General features: G+C 45.9%; 1 protein-coding gene across 1 annotated transcript; it reads left to right on the top strand.

The window, feature by feature from the left end:
• Window positions 1–4,064: 4,064 nt before the first annotated feature.
• On the top strand, window positions 4,065–15,016 carry LOC119186601 (uncharacterized). Its single transcript, XM_075868113.1, has 4 exons — window positions 4,065–4,239; window positions 8,841–8,950; window positions 11,005–11,218; window positions 14,911–15,016. The coding sequence occupies exons 1-3, from the start codon at window positions 4,219–4,221 to the stop codon at window positions 11,057–11,059; spliced, it is 186 nt and encodes a 61-aa protein (XP_075724228.1). The 5' UTR covers window positions 4,065–4,218; the 3' UTR covers window positions 11,060–11,218; window positions 14,911–15,016.
• The last annotated feature ends 409 nt before the right edge of the window (window positions 15,017–15,425 follow it).

Here is a 15,425-nt window from a genome sequence, read left to right as displayed (position 1 = left end):
CGAAGATTGCTTTATAGCATTTCCGAAAAAGAAAACGAAAAGCTCCTTAGCATCTGCGACGAAGGATGCGTCCAAATACTCCTCGTAGACGGTTAGGAAGCTGAGTGGGCCGTCGCCATCTTGAGTCCTATAGACCCTTTTTGCAAAAGGGCGCCTCAAGCGCCCATTACACGAATTACTCCTTGCCGCCATATAGGGCGTCTGAGCAGACGACACCAAAGGCGTTTCATGTAGACGCAGTCACCGCTCAGCGTTTGAGGCACACGTAAAAAGGCGGCACTTTTTCGCGCGCTCAGAAACGTGAAGTCACAACAATTTTGGTATACCCCGTTGAAAATACCGCCGCTATTGTAGAACTACTTTCACTGGCAGTAAAATACACGTACGAAGCGTGCGCTCAAGCCACTTGCCCTATACATGGCGGCTTCTATCCCAGAACCCTTTGAAAAATCGAAACTGACGAAAAGCTCACCGTCATGCAGCATATTTATGAAAAGGGTCCATTCCAGTTGGGCAATTCACTCACTCTAAGCAAAACGTCCCAAAAAAAAGTGAGCACCGACGATGCTGTTGAAAAAAAGTAACCCCGAAGCCAAATGGATGAAAGAAATTTTAGTGCAGTATTTTCATCAAAAAGATTTACGTGGTCACGAGAGCTCTTTTATCCGGAGACCAAAAATAGTTAGCTGAGAATAAGTTGTGGGTACTGAACCTTGAAACTTTGTACTGCGACACGTTTTGATTTAAAATATTTTATTGTCATTTTGCTTTCCTGTGTCATCACAAGTAAAACCATATATTTTCCCGCGTTAATGGGCTTAACTAACATTTAGGAAAACATGGAAATTCAAGCATTTTGGCTAAAAACAGTGCGCTCGTGGGCTCATTTAGGCTTAACTTCATTCAACACGAAGACGGCCAGCTGGAATGCACTTCACTGGAATCGGCCTAATTAAACCTAGTTATATTTGGCTTTGTTAGGTGATACGAGGCCCACCTATAGGTTTGATTTGTTTTTGCGCCACATCTTTGGCTCAAATCGACTCAGTAAATTTAACTTGGCTTAACGCGACATAGCCAATGATGGCTGAGAAAACATAATTTTGTACGCTTGGCTTCAGTAAGTTATGCGATGCTCTGATTAGTTAGAATAATTAGACGGTGTAAGAAACGAAGCAAGCCCGGCGTTGGAGCCGGCACCATCGAAACCATAAGGTAAACGAACGGCGCATTTCGAAGTAGCAAAAAAAGCGAGACCCAGTTGTTTTGATAACGGGCGCGTAAGCCCGTCAAACCAAGCGACGTGACAAGCCACTTGATAACGGCGGAACGGACATGTGCACCGTAGCAGGCGTCACGTCGGTAGATGGCGCGTCGATGCGTTCTGCAACGCGAAACCCGAGGTCGGCACACTTGCTCATGCCTGTACACTATGTGTACACTCTGTAGACGAAGTGCGGCAGCTTGGGCTAGGGGGTATGGCATGACGATAGCTATAGCGCGAGAACAAAACGATGGCGCAGAAACTCGTCCCTCGTGTCTTTCTCGTCTCAGTGTCGTCGTTTTGTTCTCGCGCTATGTATCTGTACACGGACTTTTGCTCACGCCTGTACACTCTGTGGACGGTGACGCGCAGAGATGTTTCACCTCACGCATCGACTAGAGACGACGGCGAGCCTCCGCGACACTGGCCGGGCATCGGAGGGCTACAATCATGGCGTGAATTTGGCTTAGAACATTATTTACATGACGCACTCACGATGAGCACGCGGCCGTTCCGATAGATTGATGTTCACGAAAACTAATATTTTGTGGGGTGACTGCGGGACGAGCATGCATGAATAAAAGGTGGAAACTTAGAAGTCGTGACGTGAACTTTAAGCCCCACATGAATTACATGTGGCACTCACGGTGAAGTCAGATCAGTTTGGCTAGATTGATTTTCACAAAACTGATATTTTGTGAGCTGACTGCATGATGATTATGAATGGAAGGTGGGAACATGGAAATGCTGACGTGAATTTTATGCCACACATGACTTACCTGTGGCGCTCAAGGTGGGCTCACAGCCGGTTGGTTTACTTGATATTGACCGAAATTGTTAATGCGTGAGGTGACTGTGTGACGAACATGATTGAAAGGTGGAAACACGAAAATTACGATAGCGAACCGGCCGCGAACACACCATGAGCGTGGTGTTTTAACGCATGTGTGTTGTGATTTCCATGTTTACGCGGGTATTTATGTTCTTCGTATACAGTCGCGTCATGCAGTATCGGTTTCAATATATATAGCAAGTGAGGGAAGCAACCACCGATAATTAGTAGGATGTTATGCCGTAGATTACATGCAAGTCTTTATTTTCGAACTGCCACTTCTGATTTGCATTTTTGATACATATATATCTCGTCACGACAATTTTAGCATACATATAATAAATTAAACAGCTGCGACAAACCCGACACCACGTCATATAAATCACGCTGTAAATAAGATGCGTGTCAGGATTTGCATGTTAATAGTCACTTATGTTCGTCATGCACTCTGGCCACGCCATATTAATCGTACGCATGATGTAAATAAAGCGGATGCAAGAGCATCAAGACCGTAGCGCGTAAATCGTGCGGTTCATTAAATGCATGTAGTGACTTTCATGTTACGGTCTGATATTTATATTCGTCACACAATGATGGTATGCCATACACATTTTTTGGTAGAGCACCCTATCATTAATGAAATGGCCAGGAAAGTAAATTATCGTAGGCGGATAGATCGATGGATAGATAGATGATAGATAAATAGATAGATAGATAGACAGATAGATAGATAGATAGATAGATAGATAGATTGATAGATAGATAGATAGATAGATAGATAGATAGATAGATAGATAGATAGATAGATAGATAGATAGATAGATAGATAGATAGATAGATAGATAGATAGATAGATAGATAGATAGATAGATAGATAGATAGATAGATAGATAGATAGATAGATCTTTCAAAGTAGCACAAGTCCGATAAGAAATGCTACGCACTTCATAAACGCCGACAGCCGAGTGCCTAAACTACACGCAGATCGCATTCTTTTATCATGTTAGTAGGCGGGAGTATGCCTGAAGGCCATTGTAGCTACGGCGATTTTTCGGTTATGTAAATAACAATAGCATGCTTCATTTGGGGCTGCAGAAGCGCAAGCAATGGGTAAAACAAGCGTAACTCCTCGTAAAATAAACCTTGCATGCTCCGCCGCAGCTTCATCCGCGCCGGACCAAATACGGCGGAGGGCCGAATGGTCGCAGTGCCTTCTTTGTTCCAGTGATTTTAGGTAGACATTCAAGTAGACAATGCCCCTAACGCCACCACGTGGCAGGAGATGCGAAAGGGTCATTCCATGCTTTGCGGTTTTCAAGAAAAAAAAATTGCAGCATATCCACAAAGTGAGTGATGGTGAGTGGGGCGATGCCTCGAAGGGTTTTATCAGCAAACCGTGAATCGTCCATCCGTCCGTCTCTCCGTCTCTCCGTCCGTCCGTCCCTCCGTCCGTCCGTCCGTCCGTCCGTCCGTCCGTCTGTCTGTCTGTCTGTCTCTCTGGTGAACACTCCAAGTTCCGCCCTCTCACATATTTTCATCAGATATTCATCATGCACAAGTACAGCCATCCAGCGGACATTCAAGGACTAAAAGCAGACGTGGCTACTACATACATGACACGCGCGACCCACACCTTAAGGAGTGTCGCTCCTAGAAAAAATATCGAAGAACGTGGATTTGTAGCATGCTGGTCAAACACAGGAGTAACAACAGCGGCAGTTGTTAGTTTGCGTTCGTCCTGTGTATATACCTGCGCTTCCTAAATTGGATTTCTGCAGCGCGCGTCGAGTGGCGAGCCTGGCTATTACTTCGCGCACATCATGCGTGTCTTCTTTTCGCGCGTCCTTGCGCCTCCACGCCTCGCTGAATGTGTCAAACTGCGCATTGATGTGATATTCTATTTAATTACTATCACATTTATTGATTCGGCCTTCCGGCGGAACTGCGACTTTTTCAGTTCGCCGTGAATGGAACTTGGGCAAATATCTACGGTATCCCGCAATACTACTTTAAAGATGCCGGGGCGAAGAAGCTTGGGAGGTACGTGTTCAACAATCAGGATACTTCTGACAATATTACGGTGCTGGAGCATCACTTCGTGTACGATGGAATCACCGAAGTCATGCCGAAACACGCAGATATCGTAAGTTGACTCTTGTATGATTGGCACCATTCATTCTTGGCAAAAAGTTGCACTTGTATTATTTTTTTTTATTGCGACAAAGACTTGCCTTTAAGGCATAATATTTTTGTTAAATGTGTGCTGTTAGGCCCGTGTTGTGTATGAAGTGAAGTAGCGTCTTGTGGAATCTGTTTTCATGTATCCAGCGGTTGTAACTGTCTGTGTCACTGTAGCGATGGCCGGCTTGAACGAAGTGAAGGGTTCGTTCTGGCTGCAATCCTTTACATGTCCATAAAAGGTGGTATGTACCTACTTGCATCGCAGTAGTGAAACAATACGGACACGTATCACCAACTCGTAAATGTGACCAGTTCCATGACGATATAAAGGCCGGTGTAAGGGCCACCGCTGCCCGAAGCTTGCACTTGTATTAGGGCAAATGGCTTCGATGTCTCATTAAACGTGAGAGTTGACACTCGGAGGCGCTTTCGAGGGTTTCGCAAGACCCGGGCGATATGTCTTGAGGCCGGCGTCAGCGTTAACAGGAATGCGAAAAAAATGTAATAAAAGTTGGTCAAAAGTCACGTGTACTCAAGTGAATGCCTGTGCGCGCCAAAAATCCCGTGAATACAGCGCGACGTGGCGCCATCAACGACGTCACGTCCAGATCGCCGAGAGATGCGACGTCATCATAACCATAATTGATGACGTCATCGCTCAACAACGGATCCCTCGGTCAAGGGCTAGACTCGTGCGCTGTGGGTGACAAAAGCTAATGCAAAGCTTTACGCACCCTATTTTAAAGCTGCCTATTAAGCGCCCTGCCGGACAGCATGTGGAGCCATTACGAATAATCGAACACGTTAGGAAAATTATCGCTTTGCGAAAATTTATTTATATAAGTGGTTATAACAGAAGAAAAAAAAAGCGCCGAGCCGTAACTGTCTCTCCTAACAAGGACACCTCAACAGGTTAGCACAGGAATGGGGTACGGGGAATAAAAGATATAGGGAGGGAAAGATTGGAAAAGAGAAAAAAAAAAGAGAGGTAGGGTTATTCGTTCTGCTTCCCGCAACGAACTCACAAGCCCCCACGCGCCATGCGCAGCTGACCAGGAAAGCTCCCAAGGGCCGGCGAGGTATCGTCATCGAGAGGAGGACAACGGGTTGAATTGGCGCGTCGTAGAAAGCACGTGAAGCACTCGCCGAAGCGCGTAATCTCTGTACGAGAAAAAAGAAATGTGGTCCGTAGCACTGACTAATAGGAACCCTGCGCCCTTTGGGGGGCCACGTGGATACTGACGAACGTACGTTGAAACATAATTAAGCCGCCCGCATTTTCCCACATAGAGAACTCGAGTAAATGCGTCGCAGAGTTGGTGGAGGGGCGGGGGTGTCGCGTGAATGTTGCGTAATTAGGTTTGGTTTCGGAATGCTTAATAGTTAATTCGTCTTAATTACTCTCATTTATTGAACAAAGGTGAAGCGTTGCCTTCAACCAGTGGTGGGACGCTGATGTTCGGTTGTGCCCCAATACTCGTTGAAGGTACTGTGGTTCCATCGGATCTACTCGAGTCAAGCAAAGCTTTGCATCAAGTCAAGCGAAAGCCATGTAAAGACGCCCTTGACTGAATTCTGAATGCGCGATGCGCGATCCAGTTGCCTATACATATACGGGGATGCCAGTGAACTGGTGTGCAGCGCGAGCAATCGGTTTTCACTAGCAGACGCTACGTGCTTGCAGTAGTCACCCAATGAGTGTTTTGAAAAGGCTCTGAAAGGCCACTCTTCTAGCTTTCGCTGTGACTCTGCGGCGCCTACCGCGCAGGCCTGGCGTTTTTTTACTGACAGACGCTGCCCGCGTAGGCCTTGCGAGGCGATAAAGGTGGAGGAGGAGAGCGAAAGTTGGCACGAGACGCGAGCATGCGCAGTGAGGATGTCGACGGCGCATCCGATGCCAAATTTGTGACTAGGTGAAACTATCAAATGTTCCGCATATATAAAAACAATTCCGCATATCCACGAAGTGAATGATATTGGAGCTTGCTACAGAGGTTAAATTCAGTAAACCATGAATTATCTGTACATTTGCTCAATAATCATCATATAAAGACGTGACACGAGAATTATGGTGTTATTGTATGTGTTGTGGTGTGATCGCAGGAGAGGAGAGAGGAGGCTAGGTGCGCCTGCGCAGCAGGGGTGTTAACGCCGCACACCATATCAAGCTCGACTATAAGACGCTTCATATCTAAAGAATGCACCAATTGATGAAGAATATAGCCATTAACAGAATGGAAGAAACGAAGAGCTAGCCAGAACAAAGATAGATAGAAAGATAGAGAAATCGGAAGCGAGATATAGAATCTTGAAAAGAGAGAAGCAGATACGAGTAAAACAGCAAATAAAGAGGCTGGAGAAAATACATATAAAAACAGAAATTATAAAAGAAAACAAGAAAAGTTCCCTGCTTTATAGCTTCTCCCGGCTTAGCACACACCCCCACTGGTGTGAAGGTGCCCTAATGCTTTTTTTCTTTTTCAAACTGCGAAGTCATTCTTGTTAAGCCCAAGATATCGGCCGTGACCGAAAAGCTACCACCATTTTGAGCGCGTATGTGTCACGAAATAATCTTATTAACCACTGGTGTACTGAAAAAGAAGTGAACCATTGGGCGGAAAACACCAGTTAAGATTCCCTGGATATACTACCAGTAATTGAGATAAGCTTCAATAAACTGTCGGAATTACGGTAACCCTGTGATCAGCACCGTCGCCACCCGTTCGAGCTTCGTAAAAACGCTTGCAATCAGTGCTTCAGCGGTATCTTAAGCGGGAGAATGAGAGATTTAATAAGCCGTGCTGCAGCTGGGCAATGCCTGCCATTACCTCGCCAAGCCGCGCATGCGTAGTAGCTAAGCCTCTCTCACCAACAGAACCATCGCGCGCAACCACTGCTCTGCAGTGCAGCCTATAGCCTCGTATCACGTTACCTAGCAACTAGCCGCGTCAAAGCTTTGGACGCAGCTCTAGAGGGCTACGTCCGATCGTGCTTAGACAATCGCTAGGCGTCCCAAGAAAGCACGTACTGCCGAGCAGTATGCCCCAGATGCCGAAACAAGACGCGTCAGTCGATGCATAGACACAGCTTGGCGTTGCGAACTCGGTAAATCAACAAGCAAAGCCTAGTTACAATACTGCAAAACATGTCAACAACAAATTACACTACGGCAGCAGCCAGCGTTAGCGTAAAGACGAGGATTTACTAGCTTCGTTGTGCCAAGCGTTGCACAACCTAGACCATAACTTACCAATTTCTTGTTTTTTTTTGCATTTGTATATTATTGCGATAGCGTTGGTATTGATCTAAGAATTACCGTCAATGAGAGCGAAAACTCGAGGTGAATGCAAATGAATAAAGAAAAACTGGGTGAAGTGGGAATAGTACGTGTTTCCCTCGAGGCAAGCAGTAGCTCTACCAGAGTGCCTCCTCAGTGTCATGACTGTTGCTGTACTGGGTCCAGAGCTGGATAAGGTCGCCTCCCACTCGATATTTGTAGGATTGGGATTGGCCGATATTCCGTGGTTTGTTTTGGTACTTCCCGAGACCATATGAAATAAAGTGGCCGTGTGGGGACACAATTTACACCGCGTATACTACACCGAAGGGTCTATCTTGAACAGTACATACGGATTTGCAAATGATGCTTATCGTAATCGTCGCCAAGTGGCCCGCGATGCCTCATCCAACCGACAGTCCCCGGTCGTGAAAGCCTCGACGGAACTTCGTAGTTAATAGGAAGGCCACCTTGCTACGAGTGCCAAGCTGCCACAGTTTTTATTTGCGCCGACACTGTAGAAAAAAACAAGAAAAAACTAGGGGACCCTTCAGGAGTTGAACGCGATAGCGGCATTCTGTTCCTAGTGCGTACTTCAAACACTTTGTGCGTGAAACTTTTTCGAATTCGCTTTGCACCACTACTTGGCATAAAGGAAACATGCGCAGTAGCGTGTGTGCATTTTGTAGTGGGTTACCAGCTTTCAACCATGGAGCCATTATGATAAATATATATTCTGATGCCCGTTGGCCATGGAGGTTCGTACCACGCATTACTACTGCAATATTTCATGTTGCATTGTGAACCATGTATACATGACACGTGTGTTTGTGAAGCATGAAAGCTACTTTCGCTGCATTTGTAAGCAGAGAAAGTTCTTTTTGTTGTTTTCACAAGCAGAGACGTGGCTGTGTGGAAGAACCTACGCTTGCCACGCAAACGACCCGAGTTCGATTTTTACTCGCACTCCACCAACCCTGGTTCAGTCCACACTTTAATCAAAGGTTATTTATTTATTTAATTTACATCGTCCTTGATTTCTCGGCCACGCATAAGATGAATTTCGCTCACAACCAATGTCGCCACTGCCAGGAATTTATTAGAAACGAGCTCTTTAGCGCAACCACGTAAATAATAATGCGGAAAAGACACTCAATGACGTCTTCCGTCAGCCAATTGCCTTTTTGCTCTCGGCATTGCTCTTACGTAAATAAACAATTTTCATTTTTATTCCATTGTCAGGCATCAGTTGTATACGAATGAACGTGCAGACTTTCTTGTTACAGCCAAGGATTTCTGTATACGACGAATGTTATCCTCGGCTTTCCGACATCAGTGCCGGGGGATCCGCAGTAATCGTTGGATCATATATTCCGACCGATCCAGCTACAGACGGGTGAGTTGGAGGCACTGGTCCCCGAACAGTGCTATTCGCGAAAACGTTTCGCAATTCACTTTGTATTGTGGTACACGGTCATTGCTGCTTTCCTCTATGCAGCCGTCTTGTGTTTGTCTCCTTTTATTGGTGGAGTGTCAAGAGCTAGGTGAAGCAACAATTCACGAAGGCTGTCACTCGTTAGGAGGGACACATACATGTGGCGGTCAGCGAGTACATACATTCACTTATTCTTTGTAGACATACACGGCAAACTGGCACGTGGTCACTGGTAAAGTGATCATCCACTAAGTACAAACGGTGTTCTCTTCTAAAAGCGAATTAGAGGTTCAAAAATAACCAGAGCGGATAAATCAGTAAATGTGAGATAGTAGAAGAAACTATCGTATACAAGAGGGAATCAGGACGAAGGTGATTACGTCCCCAAGTCCAGGGAGCCACTGGCTTTTGCGGCTCGCTGTGGCTGATCGAACAGAGCAACTTCGCTCTTTAGATCGTTACTCCCAAGCCAAACCTCGCGCTGCCTCCCAAATGAGCTTCTCCCGAAAAGGGGGGAATAAGATGAAAGGCGCAAACATAGTTCTGAAAGTGCAGAAGTTAGGTAATTTTTTTTATCTGAAGGTGGTACACATTCGAGCAACGCTATGCGAGGGCCCGCCAGAAGGAGAGATGACCGCAAGCAAAAAGCCTTGAGAAGCGTAGAAAAAAAAAACTAACTAAAATGAGAAGAGAATAAAAAAGTAAGGATATGCAAGTGTAAAGTGTCGGCGGGTTCTTGCTGATCTTGACAACGAATGCAGGAAAAGGATGATCTCCAATTAACAAATCCGAAAAAAAAATCAGAGAGTATCCCACGAATACCGAAGACGGAACTCTGGCACTACAATCGGTCAGCTACCCAGGGAATTATGGGTTGGATACACATTTGCCTTATGTCCATGCTCGCGACTTCGAAGACGCTTGTTACTTGATTGCTGTTTTGGCATTTGTTTCACATAAAACAATTGATCACTTCGACAAGGGTGTCGGCAGATTTTTTTTTCTCATGACGGTGGGAATTCGATTTGGTCATTTTTTGCTCTGTATGCAATGGTGTCAAACATTCGGGGGAGGGGTATGGATCTGGTTTGCCACTCTCTTGCTACGCCACTGCACTGTGAACTTCGCGAGTCGATTTAAATGGGTGAGCCCAAAGAGGTTAATGTGGCATAGCTGAACTATAGTGGAGCCGAACTTGAAATCGCGACAACGTGCCTCCTGGGTCCATGGAGACCAAAGGAGCTGAAAGAACGAGGCTTAAATAAATCCATGTATTGTCCATCAGGTACTGTCCATCAGGTGACAGATAGATTGTCACTATCCTTCAAGAGGAAGGTATATAACAGCTGTATCTTGCCAGTACTTAGCTACGGAGCAGAAATCTGGAGACTTACAAAGAGGGTTCAGCGTAAATTAAGGGCGACGCAGCGAGCAATGGAAAGAAAATGGTAGGTGTAACCTTAAGAGACAAAAAGAGAGCAGAGTGAACTGTAGGAAACAGACGGGGGTAAGTATATCATAGTTGAAATCAAGAAAAGGAAATGGACATGGGCAGGCATGTAGTGCGTAGATAGGATAACCGCTGGTCATTAAGGGTAACTAACTGGATTCCCAGAGAAGGCACGCGAGTTAGGGGTAGAGAGAAAGTTAGGTGGGCGGATGAGATTACGAAGTTGGCGGGTATAAATTGGCAGCAGCAAGCGCAGGACCGGGTTAACAGGCGGAACATGGGAGAGGCCTTTGTCCTGCAGTGGACGTAGTCAGGCTAATGTTGTTGATGATGATGATGATCCCTGTCCATCATTTTCAAGCTCACCGAATCGGCATGCATTGCAGCTGAAATAAACAATAGCGCCAGAGTTCCCACCAGTAAATGTTTTGTTAAATTCTACTTAAGAAACAATCGGGTGTCCCTGCATTACAGTGCTGCATTTTGATGTACATATCATCTTTATTACACGGAATTCAGGATACAATGGACAGCATCAGTTACGCCAGTGTGTATATATTCGCAGGATTATGATCGGCTACTACCAGACCAAGAAAAACTTTCACGTGTTCAGCGAGTAGAAGGTGACGGGTGTGGAGGTCATCTTCAATATCACGGTGACCAACTTCCTCTTTTCCATAGCAACGAAAGACAAAAGAGTGCTACTGAATGACGACTTGGTCAGCGACGGGTGGTACTCGCTGATCGTTCAAAACATCAACATCAAAAACATGGAAATCGTAAGAAACCTGCAATGCCTTTCCACAGTCGGCTACAACCTAAGAAAAAAAAATGTCAGCTCCACACACAACCGTCGCAGAACCTCCTGCAGATATTTTGCATAAATCCTCCGTACAACTTCTCTCACTTTCTTTTCGTTAAGTCATGCACTTCTAGAGTGTCTCAGGCACCTGAGTTTCACATAAAGACACACATTCGTGTCGCTTATTTTAAGTCGGTTTGTTGAACATCCTGACATATTTAGTCAGGAATTACGTCATTGCTGCTAGCGACACCTAGTGTTTGAGTCTGCAACGACGAAGTTTGGCTTCATAATACGGCATTAAAACAGACAAGCAGTACGTACAGTCTGAGCAAGAACGACCTAGCATGACCATCGAGAAAGGAAACGCAGGGGCACCGTGGTTAGGAAACCATGGTTCTATGGGCGAGCCTAAATTTTTCTTAGGTTGTGACCGAGTGAAGCTTGTTTTAAACAATTTCTGCACTGCTTTGATTTATCTACAAGAAACGTGGCTTCAGACGTAGGTGTGTCATTGTAAGTCCTCTAGAAGACTCAGAATTTTTTCATGCAAACAATTTTTGGCGGGCTTGTACATTGTGATGATTATTGCAAGCTTTCTTTTTATAGCGCTATAAGAACACTTGCTATGAGAAGGGTGCTAAAGATGTAAATATATGAAGAGTGAGTGACAGTTCATGCTGATGTCGTGCTACCTCAAGATAAGATAAGAACTTCTAAATCCACTTCACGTGCCTGCGTCTTCTTGGCTGGCCGCAGTTTGGTCATTTAAGACTCGAGTTTATTGAAAATGAAATTATGTTAATCCATGTTTAAAAGAGGTGTTTCGGCTAGCTTATCTTAAGGTACAAATGAATACGATTAGTAGAAGGAGACCGTTTCGTGTCACCTGTGACGTTTGATGACGATAATCACCCCACAGTTTTTTGCGATAGCAATCGCATGGATAGTTCAAGCAGAATACCACCATCGCTGTTGGCGTAACCTTCATGGTCCATGTGGAGTCAAACTTGGTATAATATCACCCCGTGCGTAGTGTGTTGTGTGTGCCAGTGAATTTAAGCGAGAGTTGTGGGCGAATGCGGCTAACGCAGAGATGAAACGAATCGACCGTCTCTGTTGCGTGCATGGCACATGAAATGGTTCCGGAAGAGGGCTGTGTGGCTCCGGCAGGAAATGCACACTTTGGTTATACGGGCATGATAGTGTGCGCCGTATTATTAGAGTAGCGTCAGCCGATGGCTGATACCTTTGTACGTGTTGTGTTCGCGAAGAGCCCACAGAGAAAACGAAGGCTGCCACGCTCGCCGAAGTGGTGGCGTATCCTTACGTCAGGTTTGGCGACAGAGTTTTCTGCGAGTCCGTTATGGACGGGTGCCCAAATTATTCCAATCACGTCGTTGGGAACTTTCTCCTTGCCTCCTCGACGGCTGATTTACCTGGGGCCGCAGTTTCGATTTCGGGTTCATAATGAGTGATCCTTAATGAGTGATCCTATGGCCCTGGCAAGGCTCGCACTTGCCAGGGCCATAGCCGTCATGTGTCACGAGCTACAGCTGGAGACTACCTCGCGTTGGTCGCTAAATACTACACTGCAGCGTAGTAACCTTGTGGATACTCTGCCTCATAGGCATACACTGCCCATTATTTTTGATTAAGGGAGCTTTCAAGCCCCCGGACCATGCTTCTCCTGCGTTATTCATTCTGTATGGGATCCATTCAGGAAGACTCACAAGCCAGGCTCACACGCAGGCAGACCCCTTCCTGTCCCAAAACTGAGACGACCCCGTACAGGGAAATTCTTTAACGCCACAAAATGGGTGGATTGATTCTCCCTACCACGAATCTCTAAAAACAAAGAGAAGTAATCTGGTGAAAAGTGCAGATGTACACATTTCCAAACCCCTGTAGCCTAAGTGGCATCCCGAGGCGAGCTTTTTCAGAGGCGGGAGCTGTGAAGACTTTAGAGCACATACCCAGGGCATCTACAACACTAAGCAGTCTAACAGAGAATAAGGAGTTGTGGGAATCTTCCATACGCGGCCAGGAATAACAAAACCAAAAACAAGCCATCAGCCAAGTCCAGGCTACCGCCAGAGCCCAACTGGTACCGGCGGCCAACATTTAGGGGGGAGTAGACGGTGAATGGGGCAGCTGCGGCTCACTCCTATCCGTCATGCTCTCCTACGGGTACGGATAAAGTCTGTTTTATTGCGATTGCAATTATACGGGCAGCCTCGGCTGGTTTCTTCCTTTTTTCCATCATCGTTGTCGCCACCGCCAGAGCCGCCGTCCTTCGCGTGTATTGATTGATTAGTGGGGTTTAACGTCCCAAAACCACCATATGATTATGAGAGACGCCGTAGTGGAGGGCTCCAGAAATTTGGACCACTTGGGGTTGTTTAACGTGCACCCAAATCTGAGTACACGAGCCTACAACATTCCCACCTTGATCGGAAATGCAGCCTCCACTGCCGGGATTTGATCTCGCGACCTGCGGGTCAGCAGCCGAGTACCTTAGCCACTAGACTAGCGTGGCGGGGCTCTTTGGCGTATATGTAGATGTATGTATACATGCGAGGAAGGATGCACAACCTACTCTATCTGCAGAGTGCACATCACCTCTCCGGCCGGGGTCGTCTGCGCGCGCGCCTACCTCGTGAGCGAACAAGGGGGGGGGGGGAGGCTTATGGTTGCTGCGCTATCGCGGCAATGATCAGCGTGTGGCTTGTGCCTCCACAGCAGGCGGGAGCTTCCACAGGTGGCGCTCTCGACACACAAACAAAAAATGGTGCCAAAAGTGTGCGCGGAGCAGCTGTGTTCTCTTACACCAGATTTTTGCAGAGTTACATGAGATCGGATCTAATTGAGTTGACTGACAGCCTCACTTCGTACAATATCGTGATTCCCTAGCCCTGATTCGTAAAACGTTTGAATAAGTTGCTATCGCATTCACTGCGTTGCCCTTTTGGCGAAACTGTGACTACGCACGAGACTTCATGTGGCCATGTACTGTGGCCGCGCCGCAGGACACTTGGGTTACTTAGCAAGCGCATGCTCACTACAAATAGTATTGCTTCTAAAAATGCCAGCCTTGCTCATAAAACATTCGAATGTGTTGCTATCGCATTCATTTCTCAGCCCTTTTGGCGAAATGGACTTTTTCTGTCTATTAATCCAGGGTTTTGCTTAATCACCAGGTCTCCAGCTAAAAGAGTGAGCGGATAATCTTGCTTCCTGCGTATCAATTGTTGCCTATCGCAATAATTGCTTTCCTAATTTTTCTCATTTCGTTTTAACTTGTATCTTCCCCAAGTATAGAACACCAGGCCAGGGTGGCGACTGCGCACACGTCAGGTTTAGCGCACGCCTCTTTGACGCTATTGACTCCTCACAATCACGTCTCCGATACCAACAAATTGTATGATTGTCAAGGGCGAGTCTAAAATCTTTCGCTAAGGGCCCTCACATAGCTATAGATTATAGAATTCGAGTTCAAGCAAAATGAGCAAGTCAATCGAAATGAAGCATGTGGCACATTCTGGTCGCGTGAAATCTGCTTCGACGTTCTAAATCGAACGCCATTTTCGCTCTAGAAAATGCTCTAAGCAAAATAATGTTAGACACCTAATAGAACTGATTCTAATATTATTCTTTTTTTCATTTCAGCACACCGGCTCAAAACCTCATTTTTATGTCGCTCCTAAAGCAGATTGTTTGAAGGGCACTAAAGACGTTTGTTAGAACCATGAATAAACGTGTTTTTTCTTTGGGGGAGGGAGGGAGTTGACAGAACTTAGCGACGGTAAATTGAAAGTCATTATACCGTCCTGTACAGCAGCCACCAACAATCCATCGACTATTGGCGACCGATAACCAAAAAGAGATTTCCCAAATACCATTCAATAGGCGCCAAATCCACGTATTAAAGACCGTATAAAAAGGTTGCCTAGCGCTGTATCGACCATCTTCAAACCAAGTACTCAACACTCTATTGACCATTGGCAACCGATAACCAATAAAGATTTCTATAAAACGTTAGACACTGAATCAAAGTGATCAAAGCTGCATAAAAAATGTTTCCTTGTGCTGTATCGAGCATCTTCACACCGTTTACATCTATGGACTATTGGCCACCAACAACCAAAAAGAAATGTCCTTGTAAGGTTCAAGAGATGCTAAAA

Source organism: Rhipicephalus microplus, chromosome 7, assembly GCF_043290135.1.
Source record: "Rhipicephalus microplus isolate Deutch F79 chromosome 7, USDA_Rmic, whole genome shotgun sequence".
NCBI classification, from domain to species: domain Eukaryota; kingdom Metazoa; phylum Arthropoda; class Arachnida; order Ixodida; family Ixodidae; genus Rhipicephalus; species Rhipicephalus microplus.
Note: the sequence above shows the minus strand (reverse complement) of the source record. Positions and strands in the feature narration are given on the sequence as shown.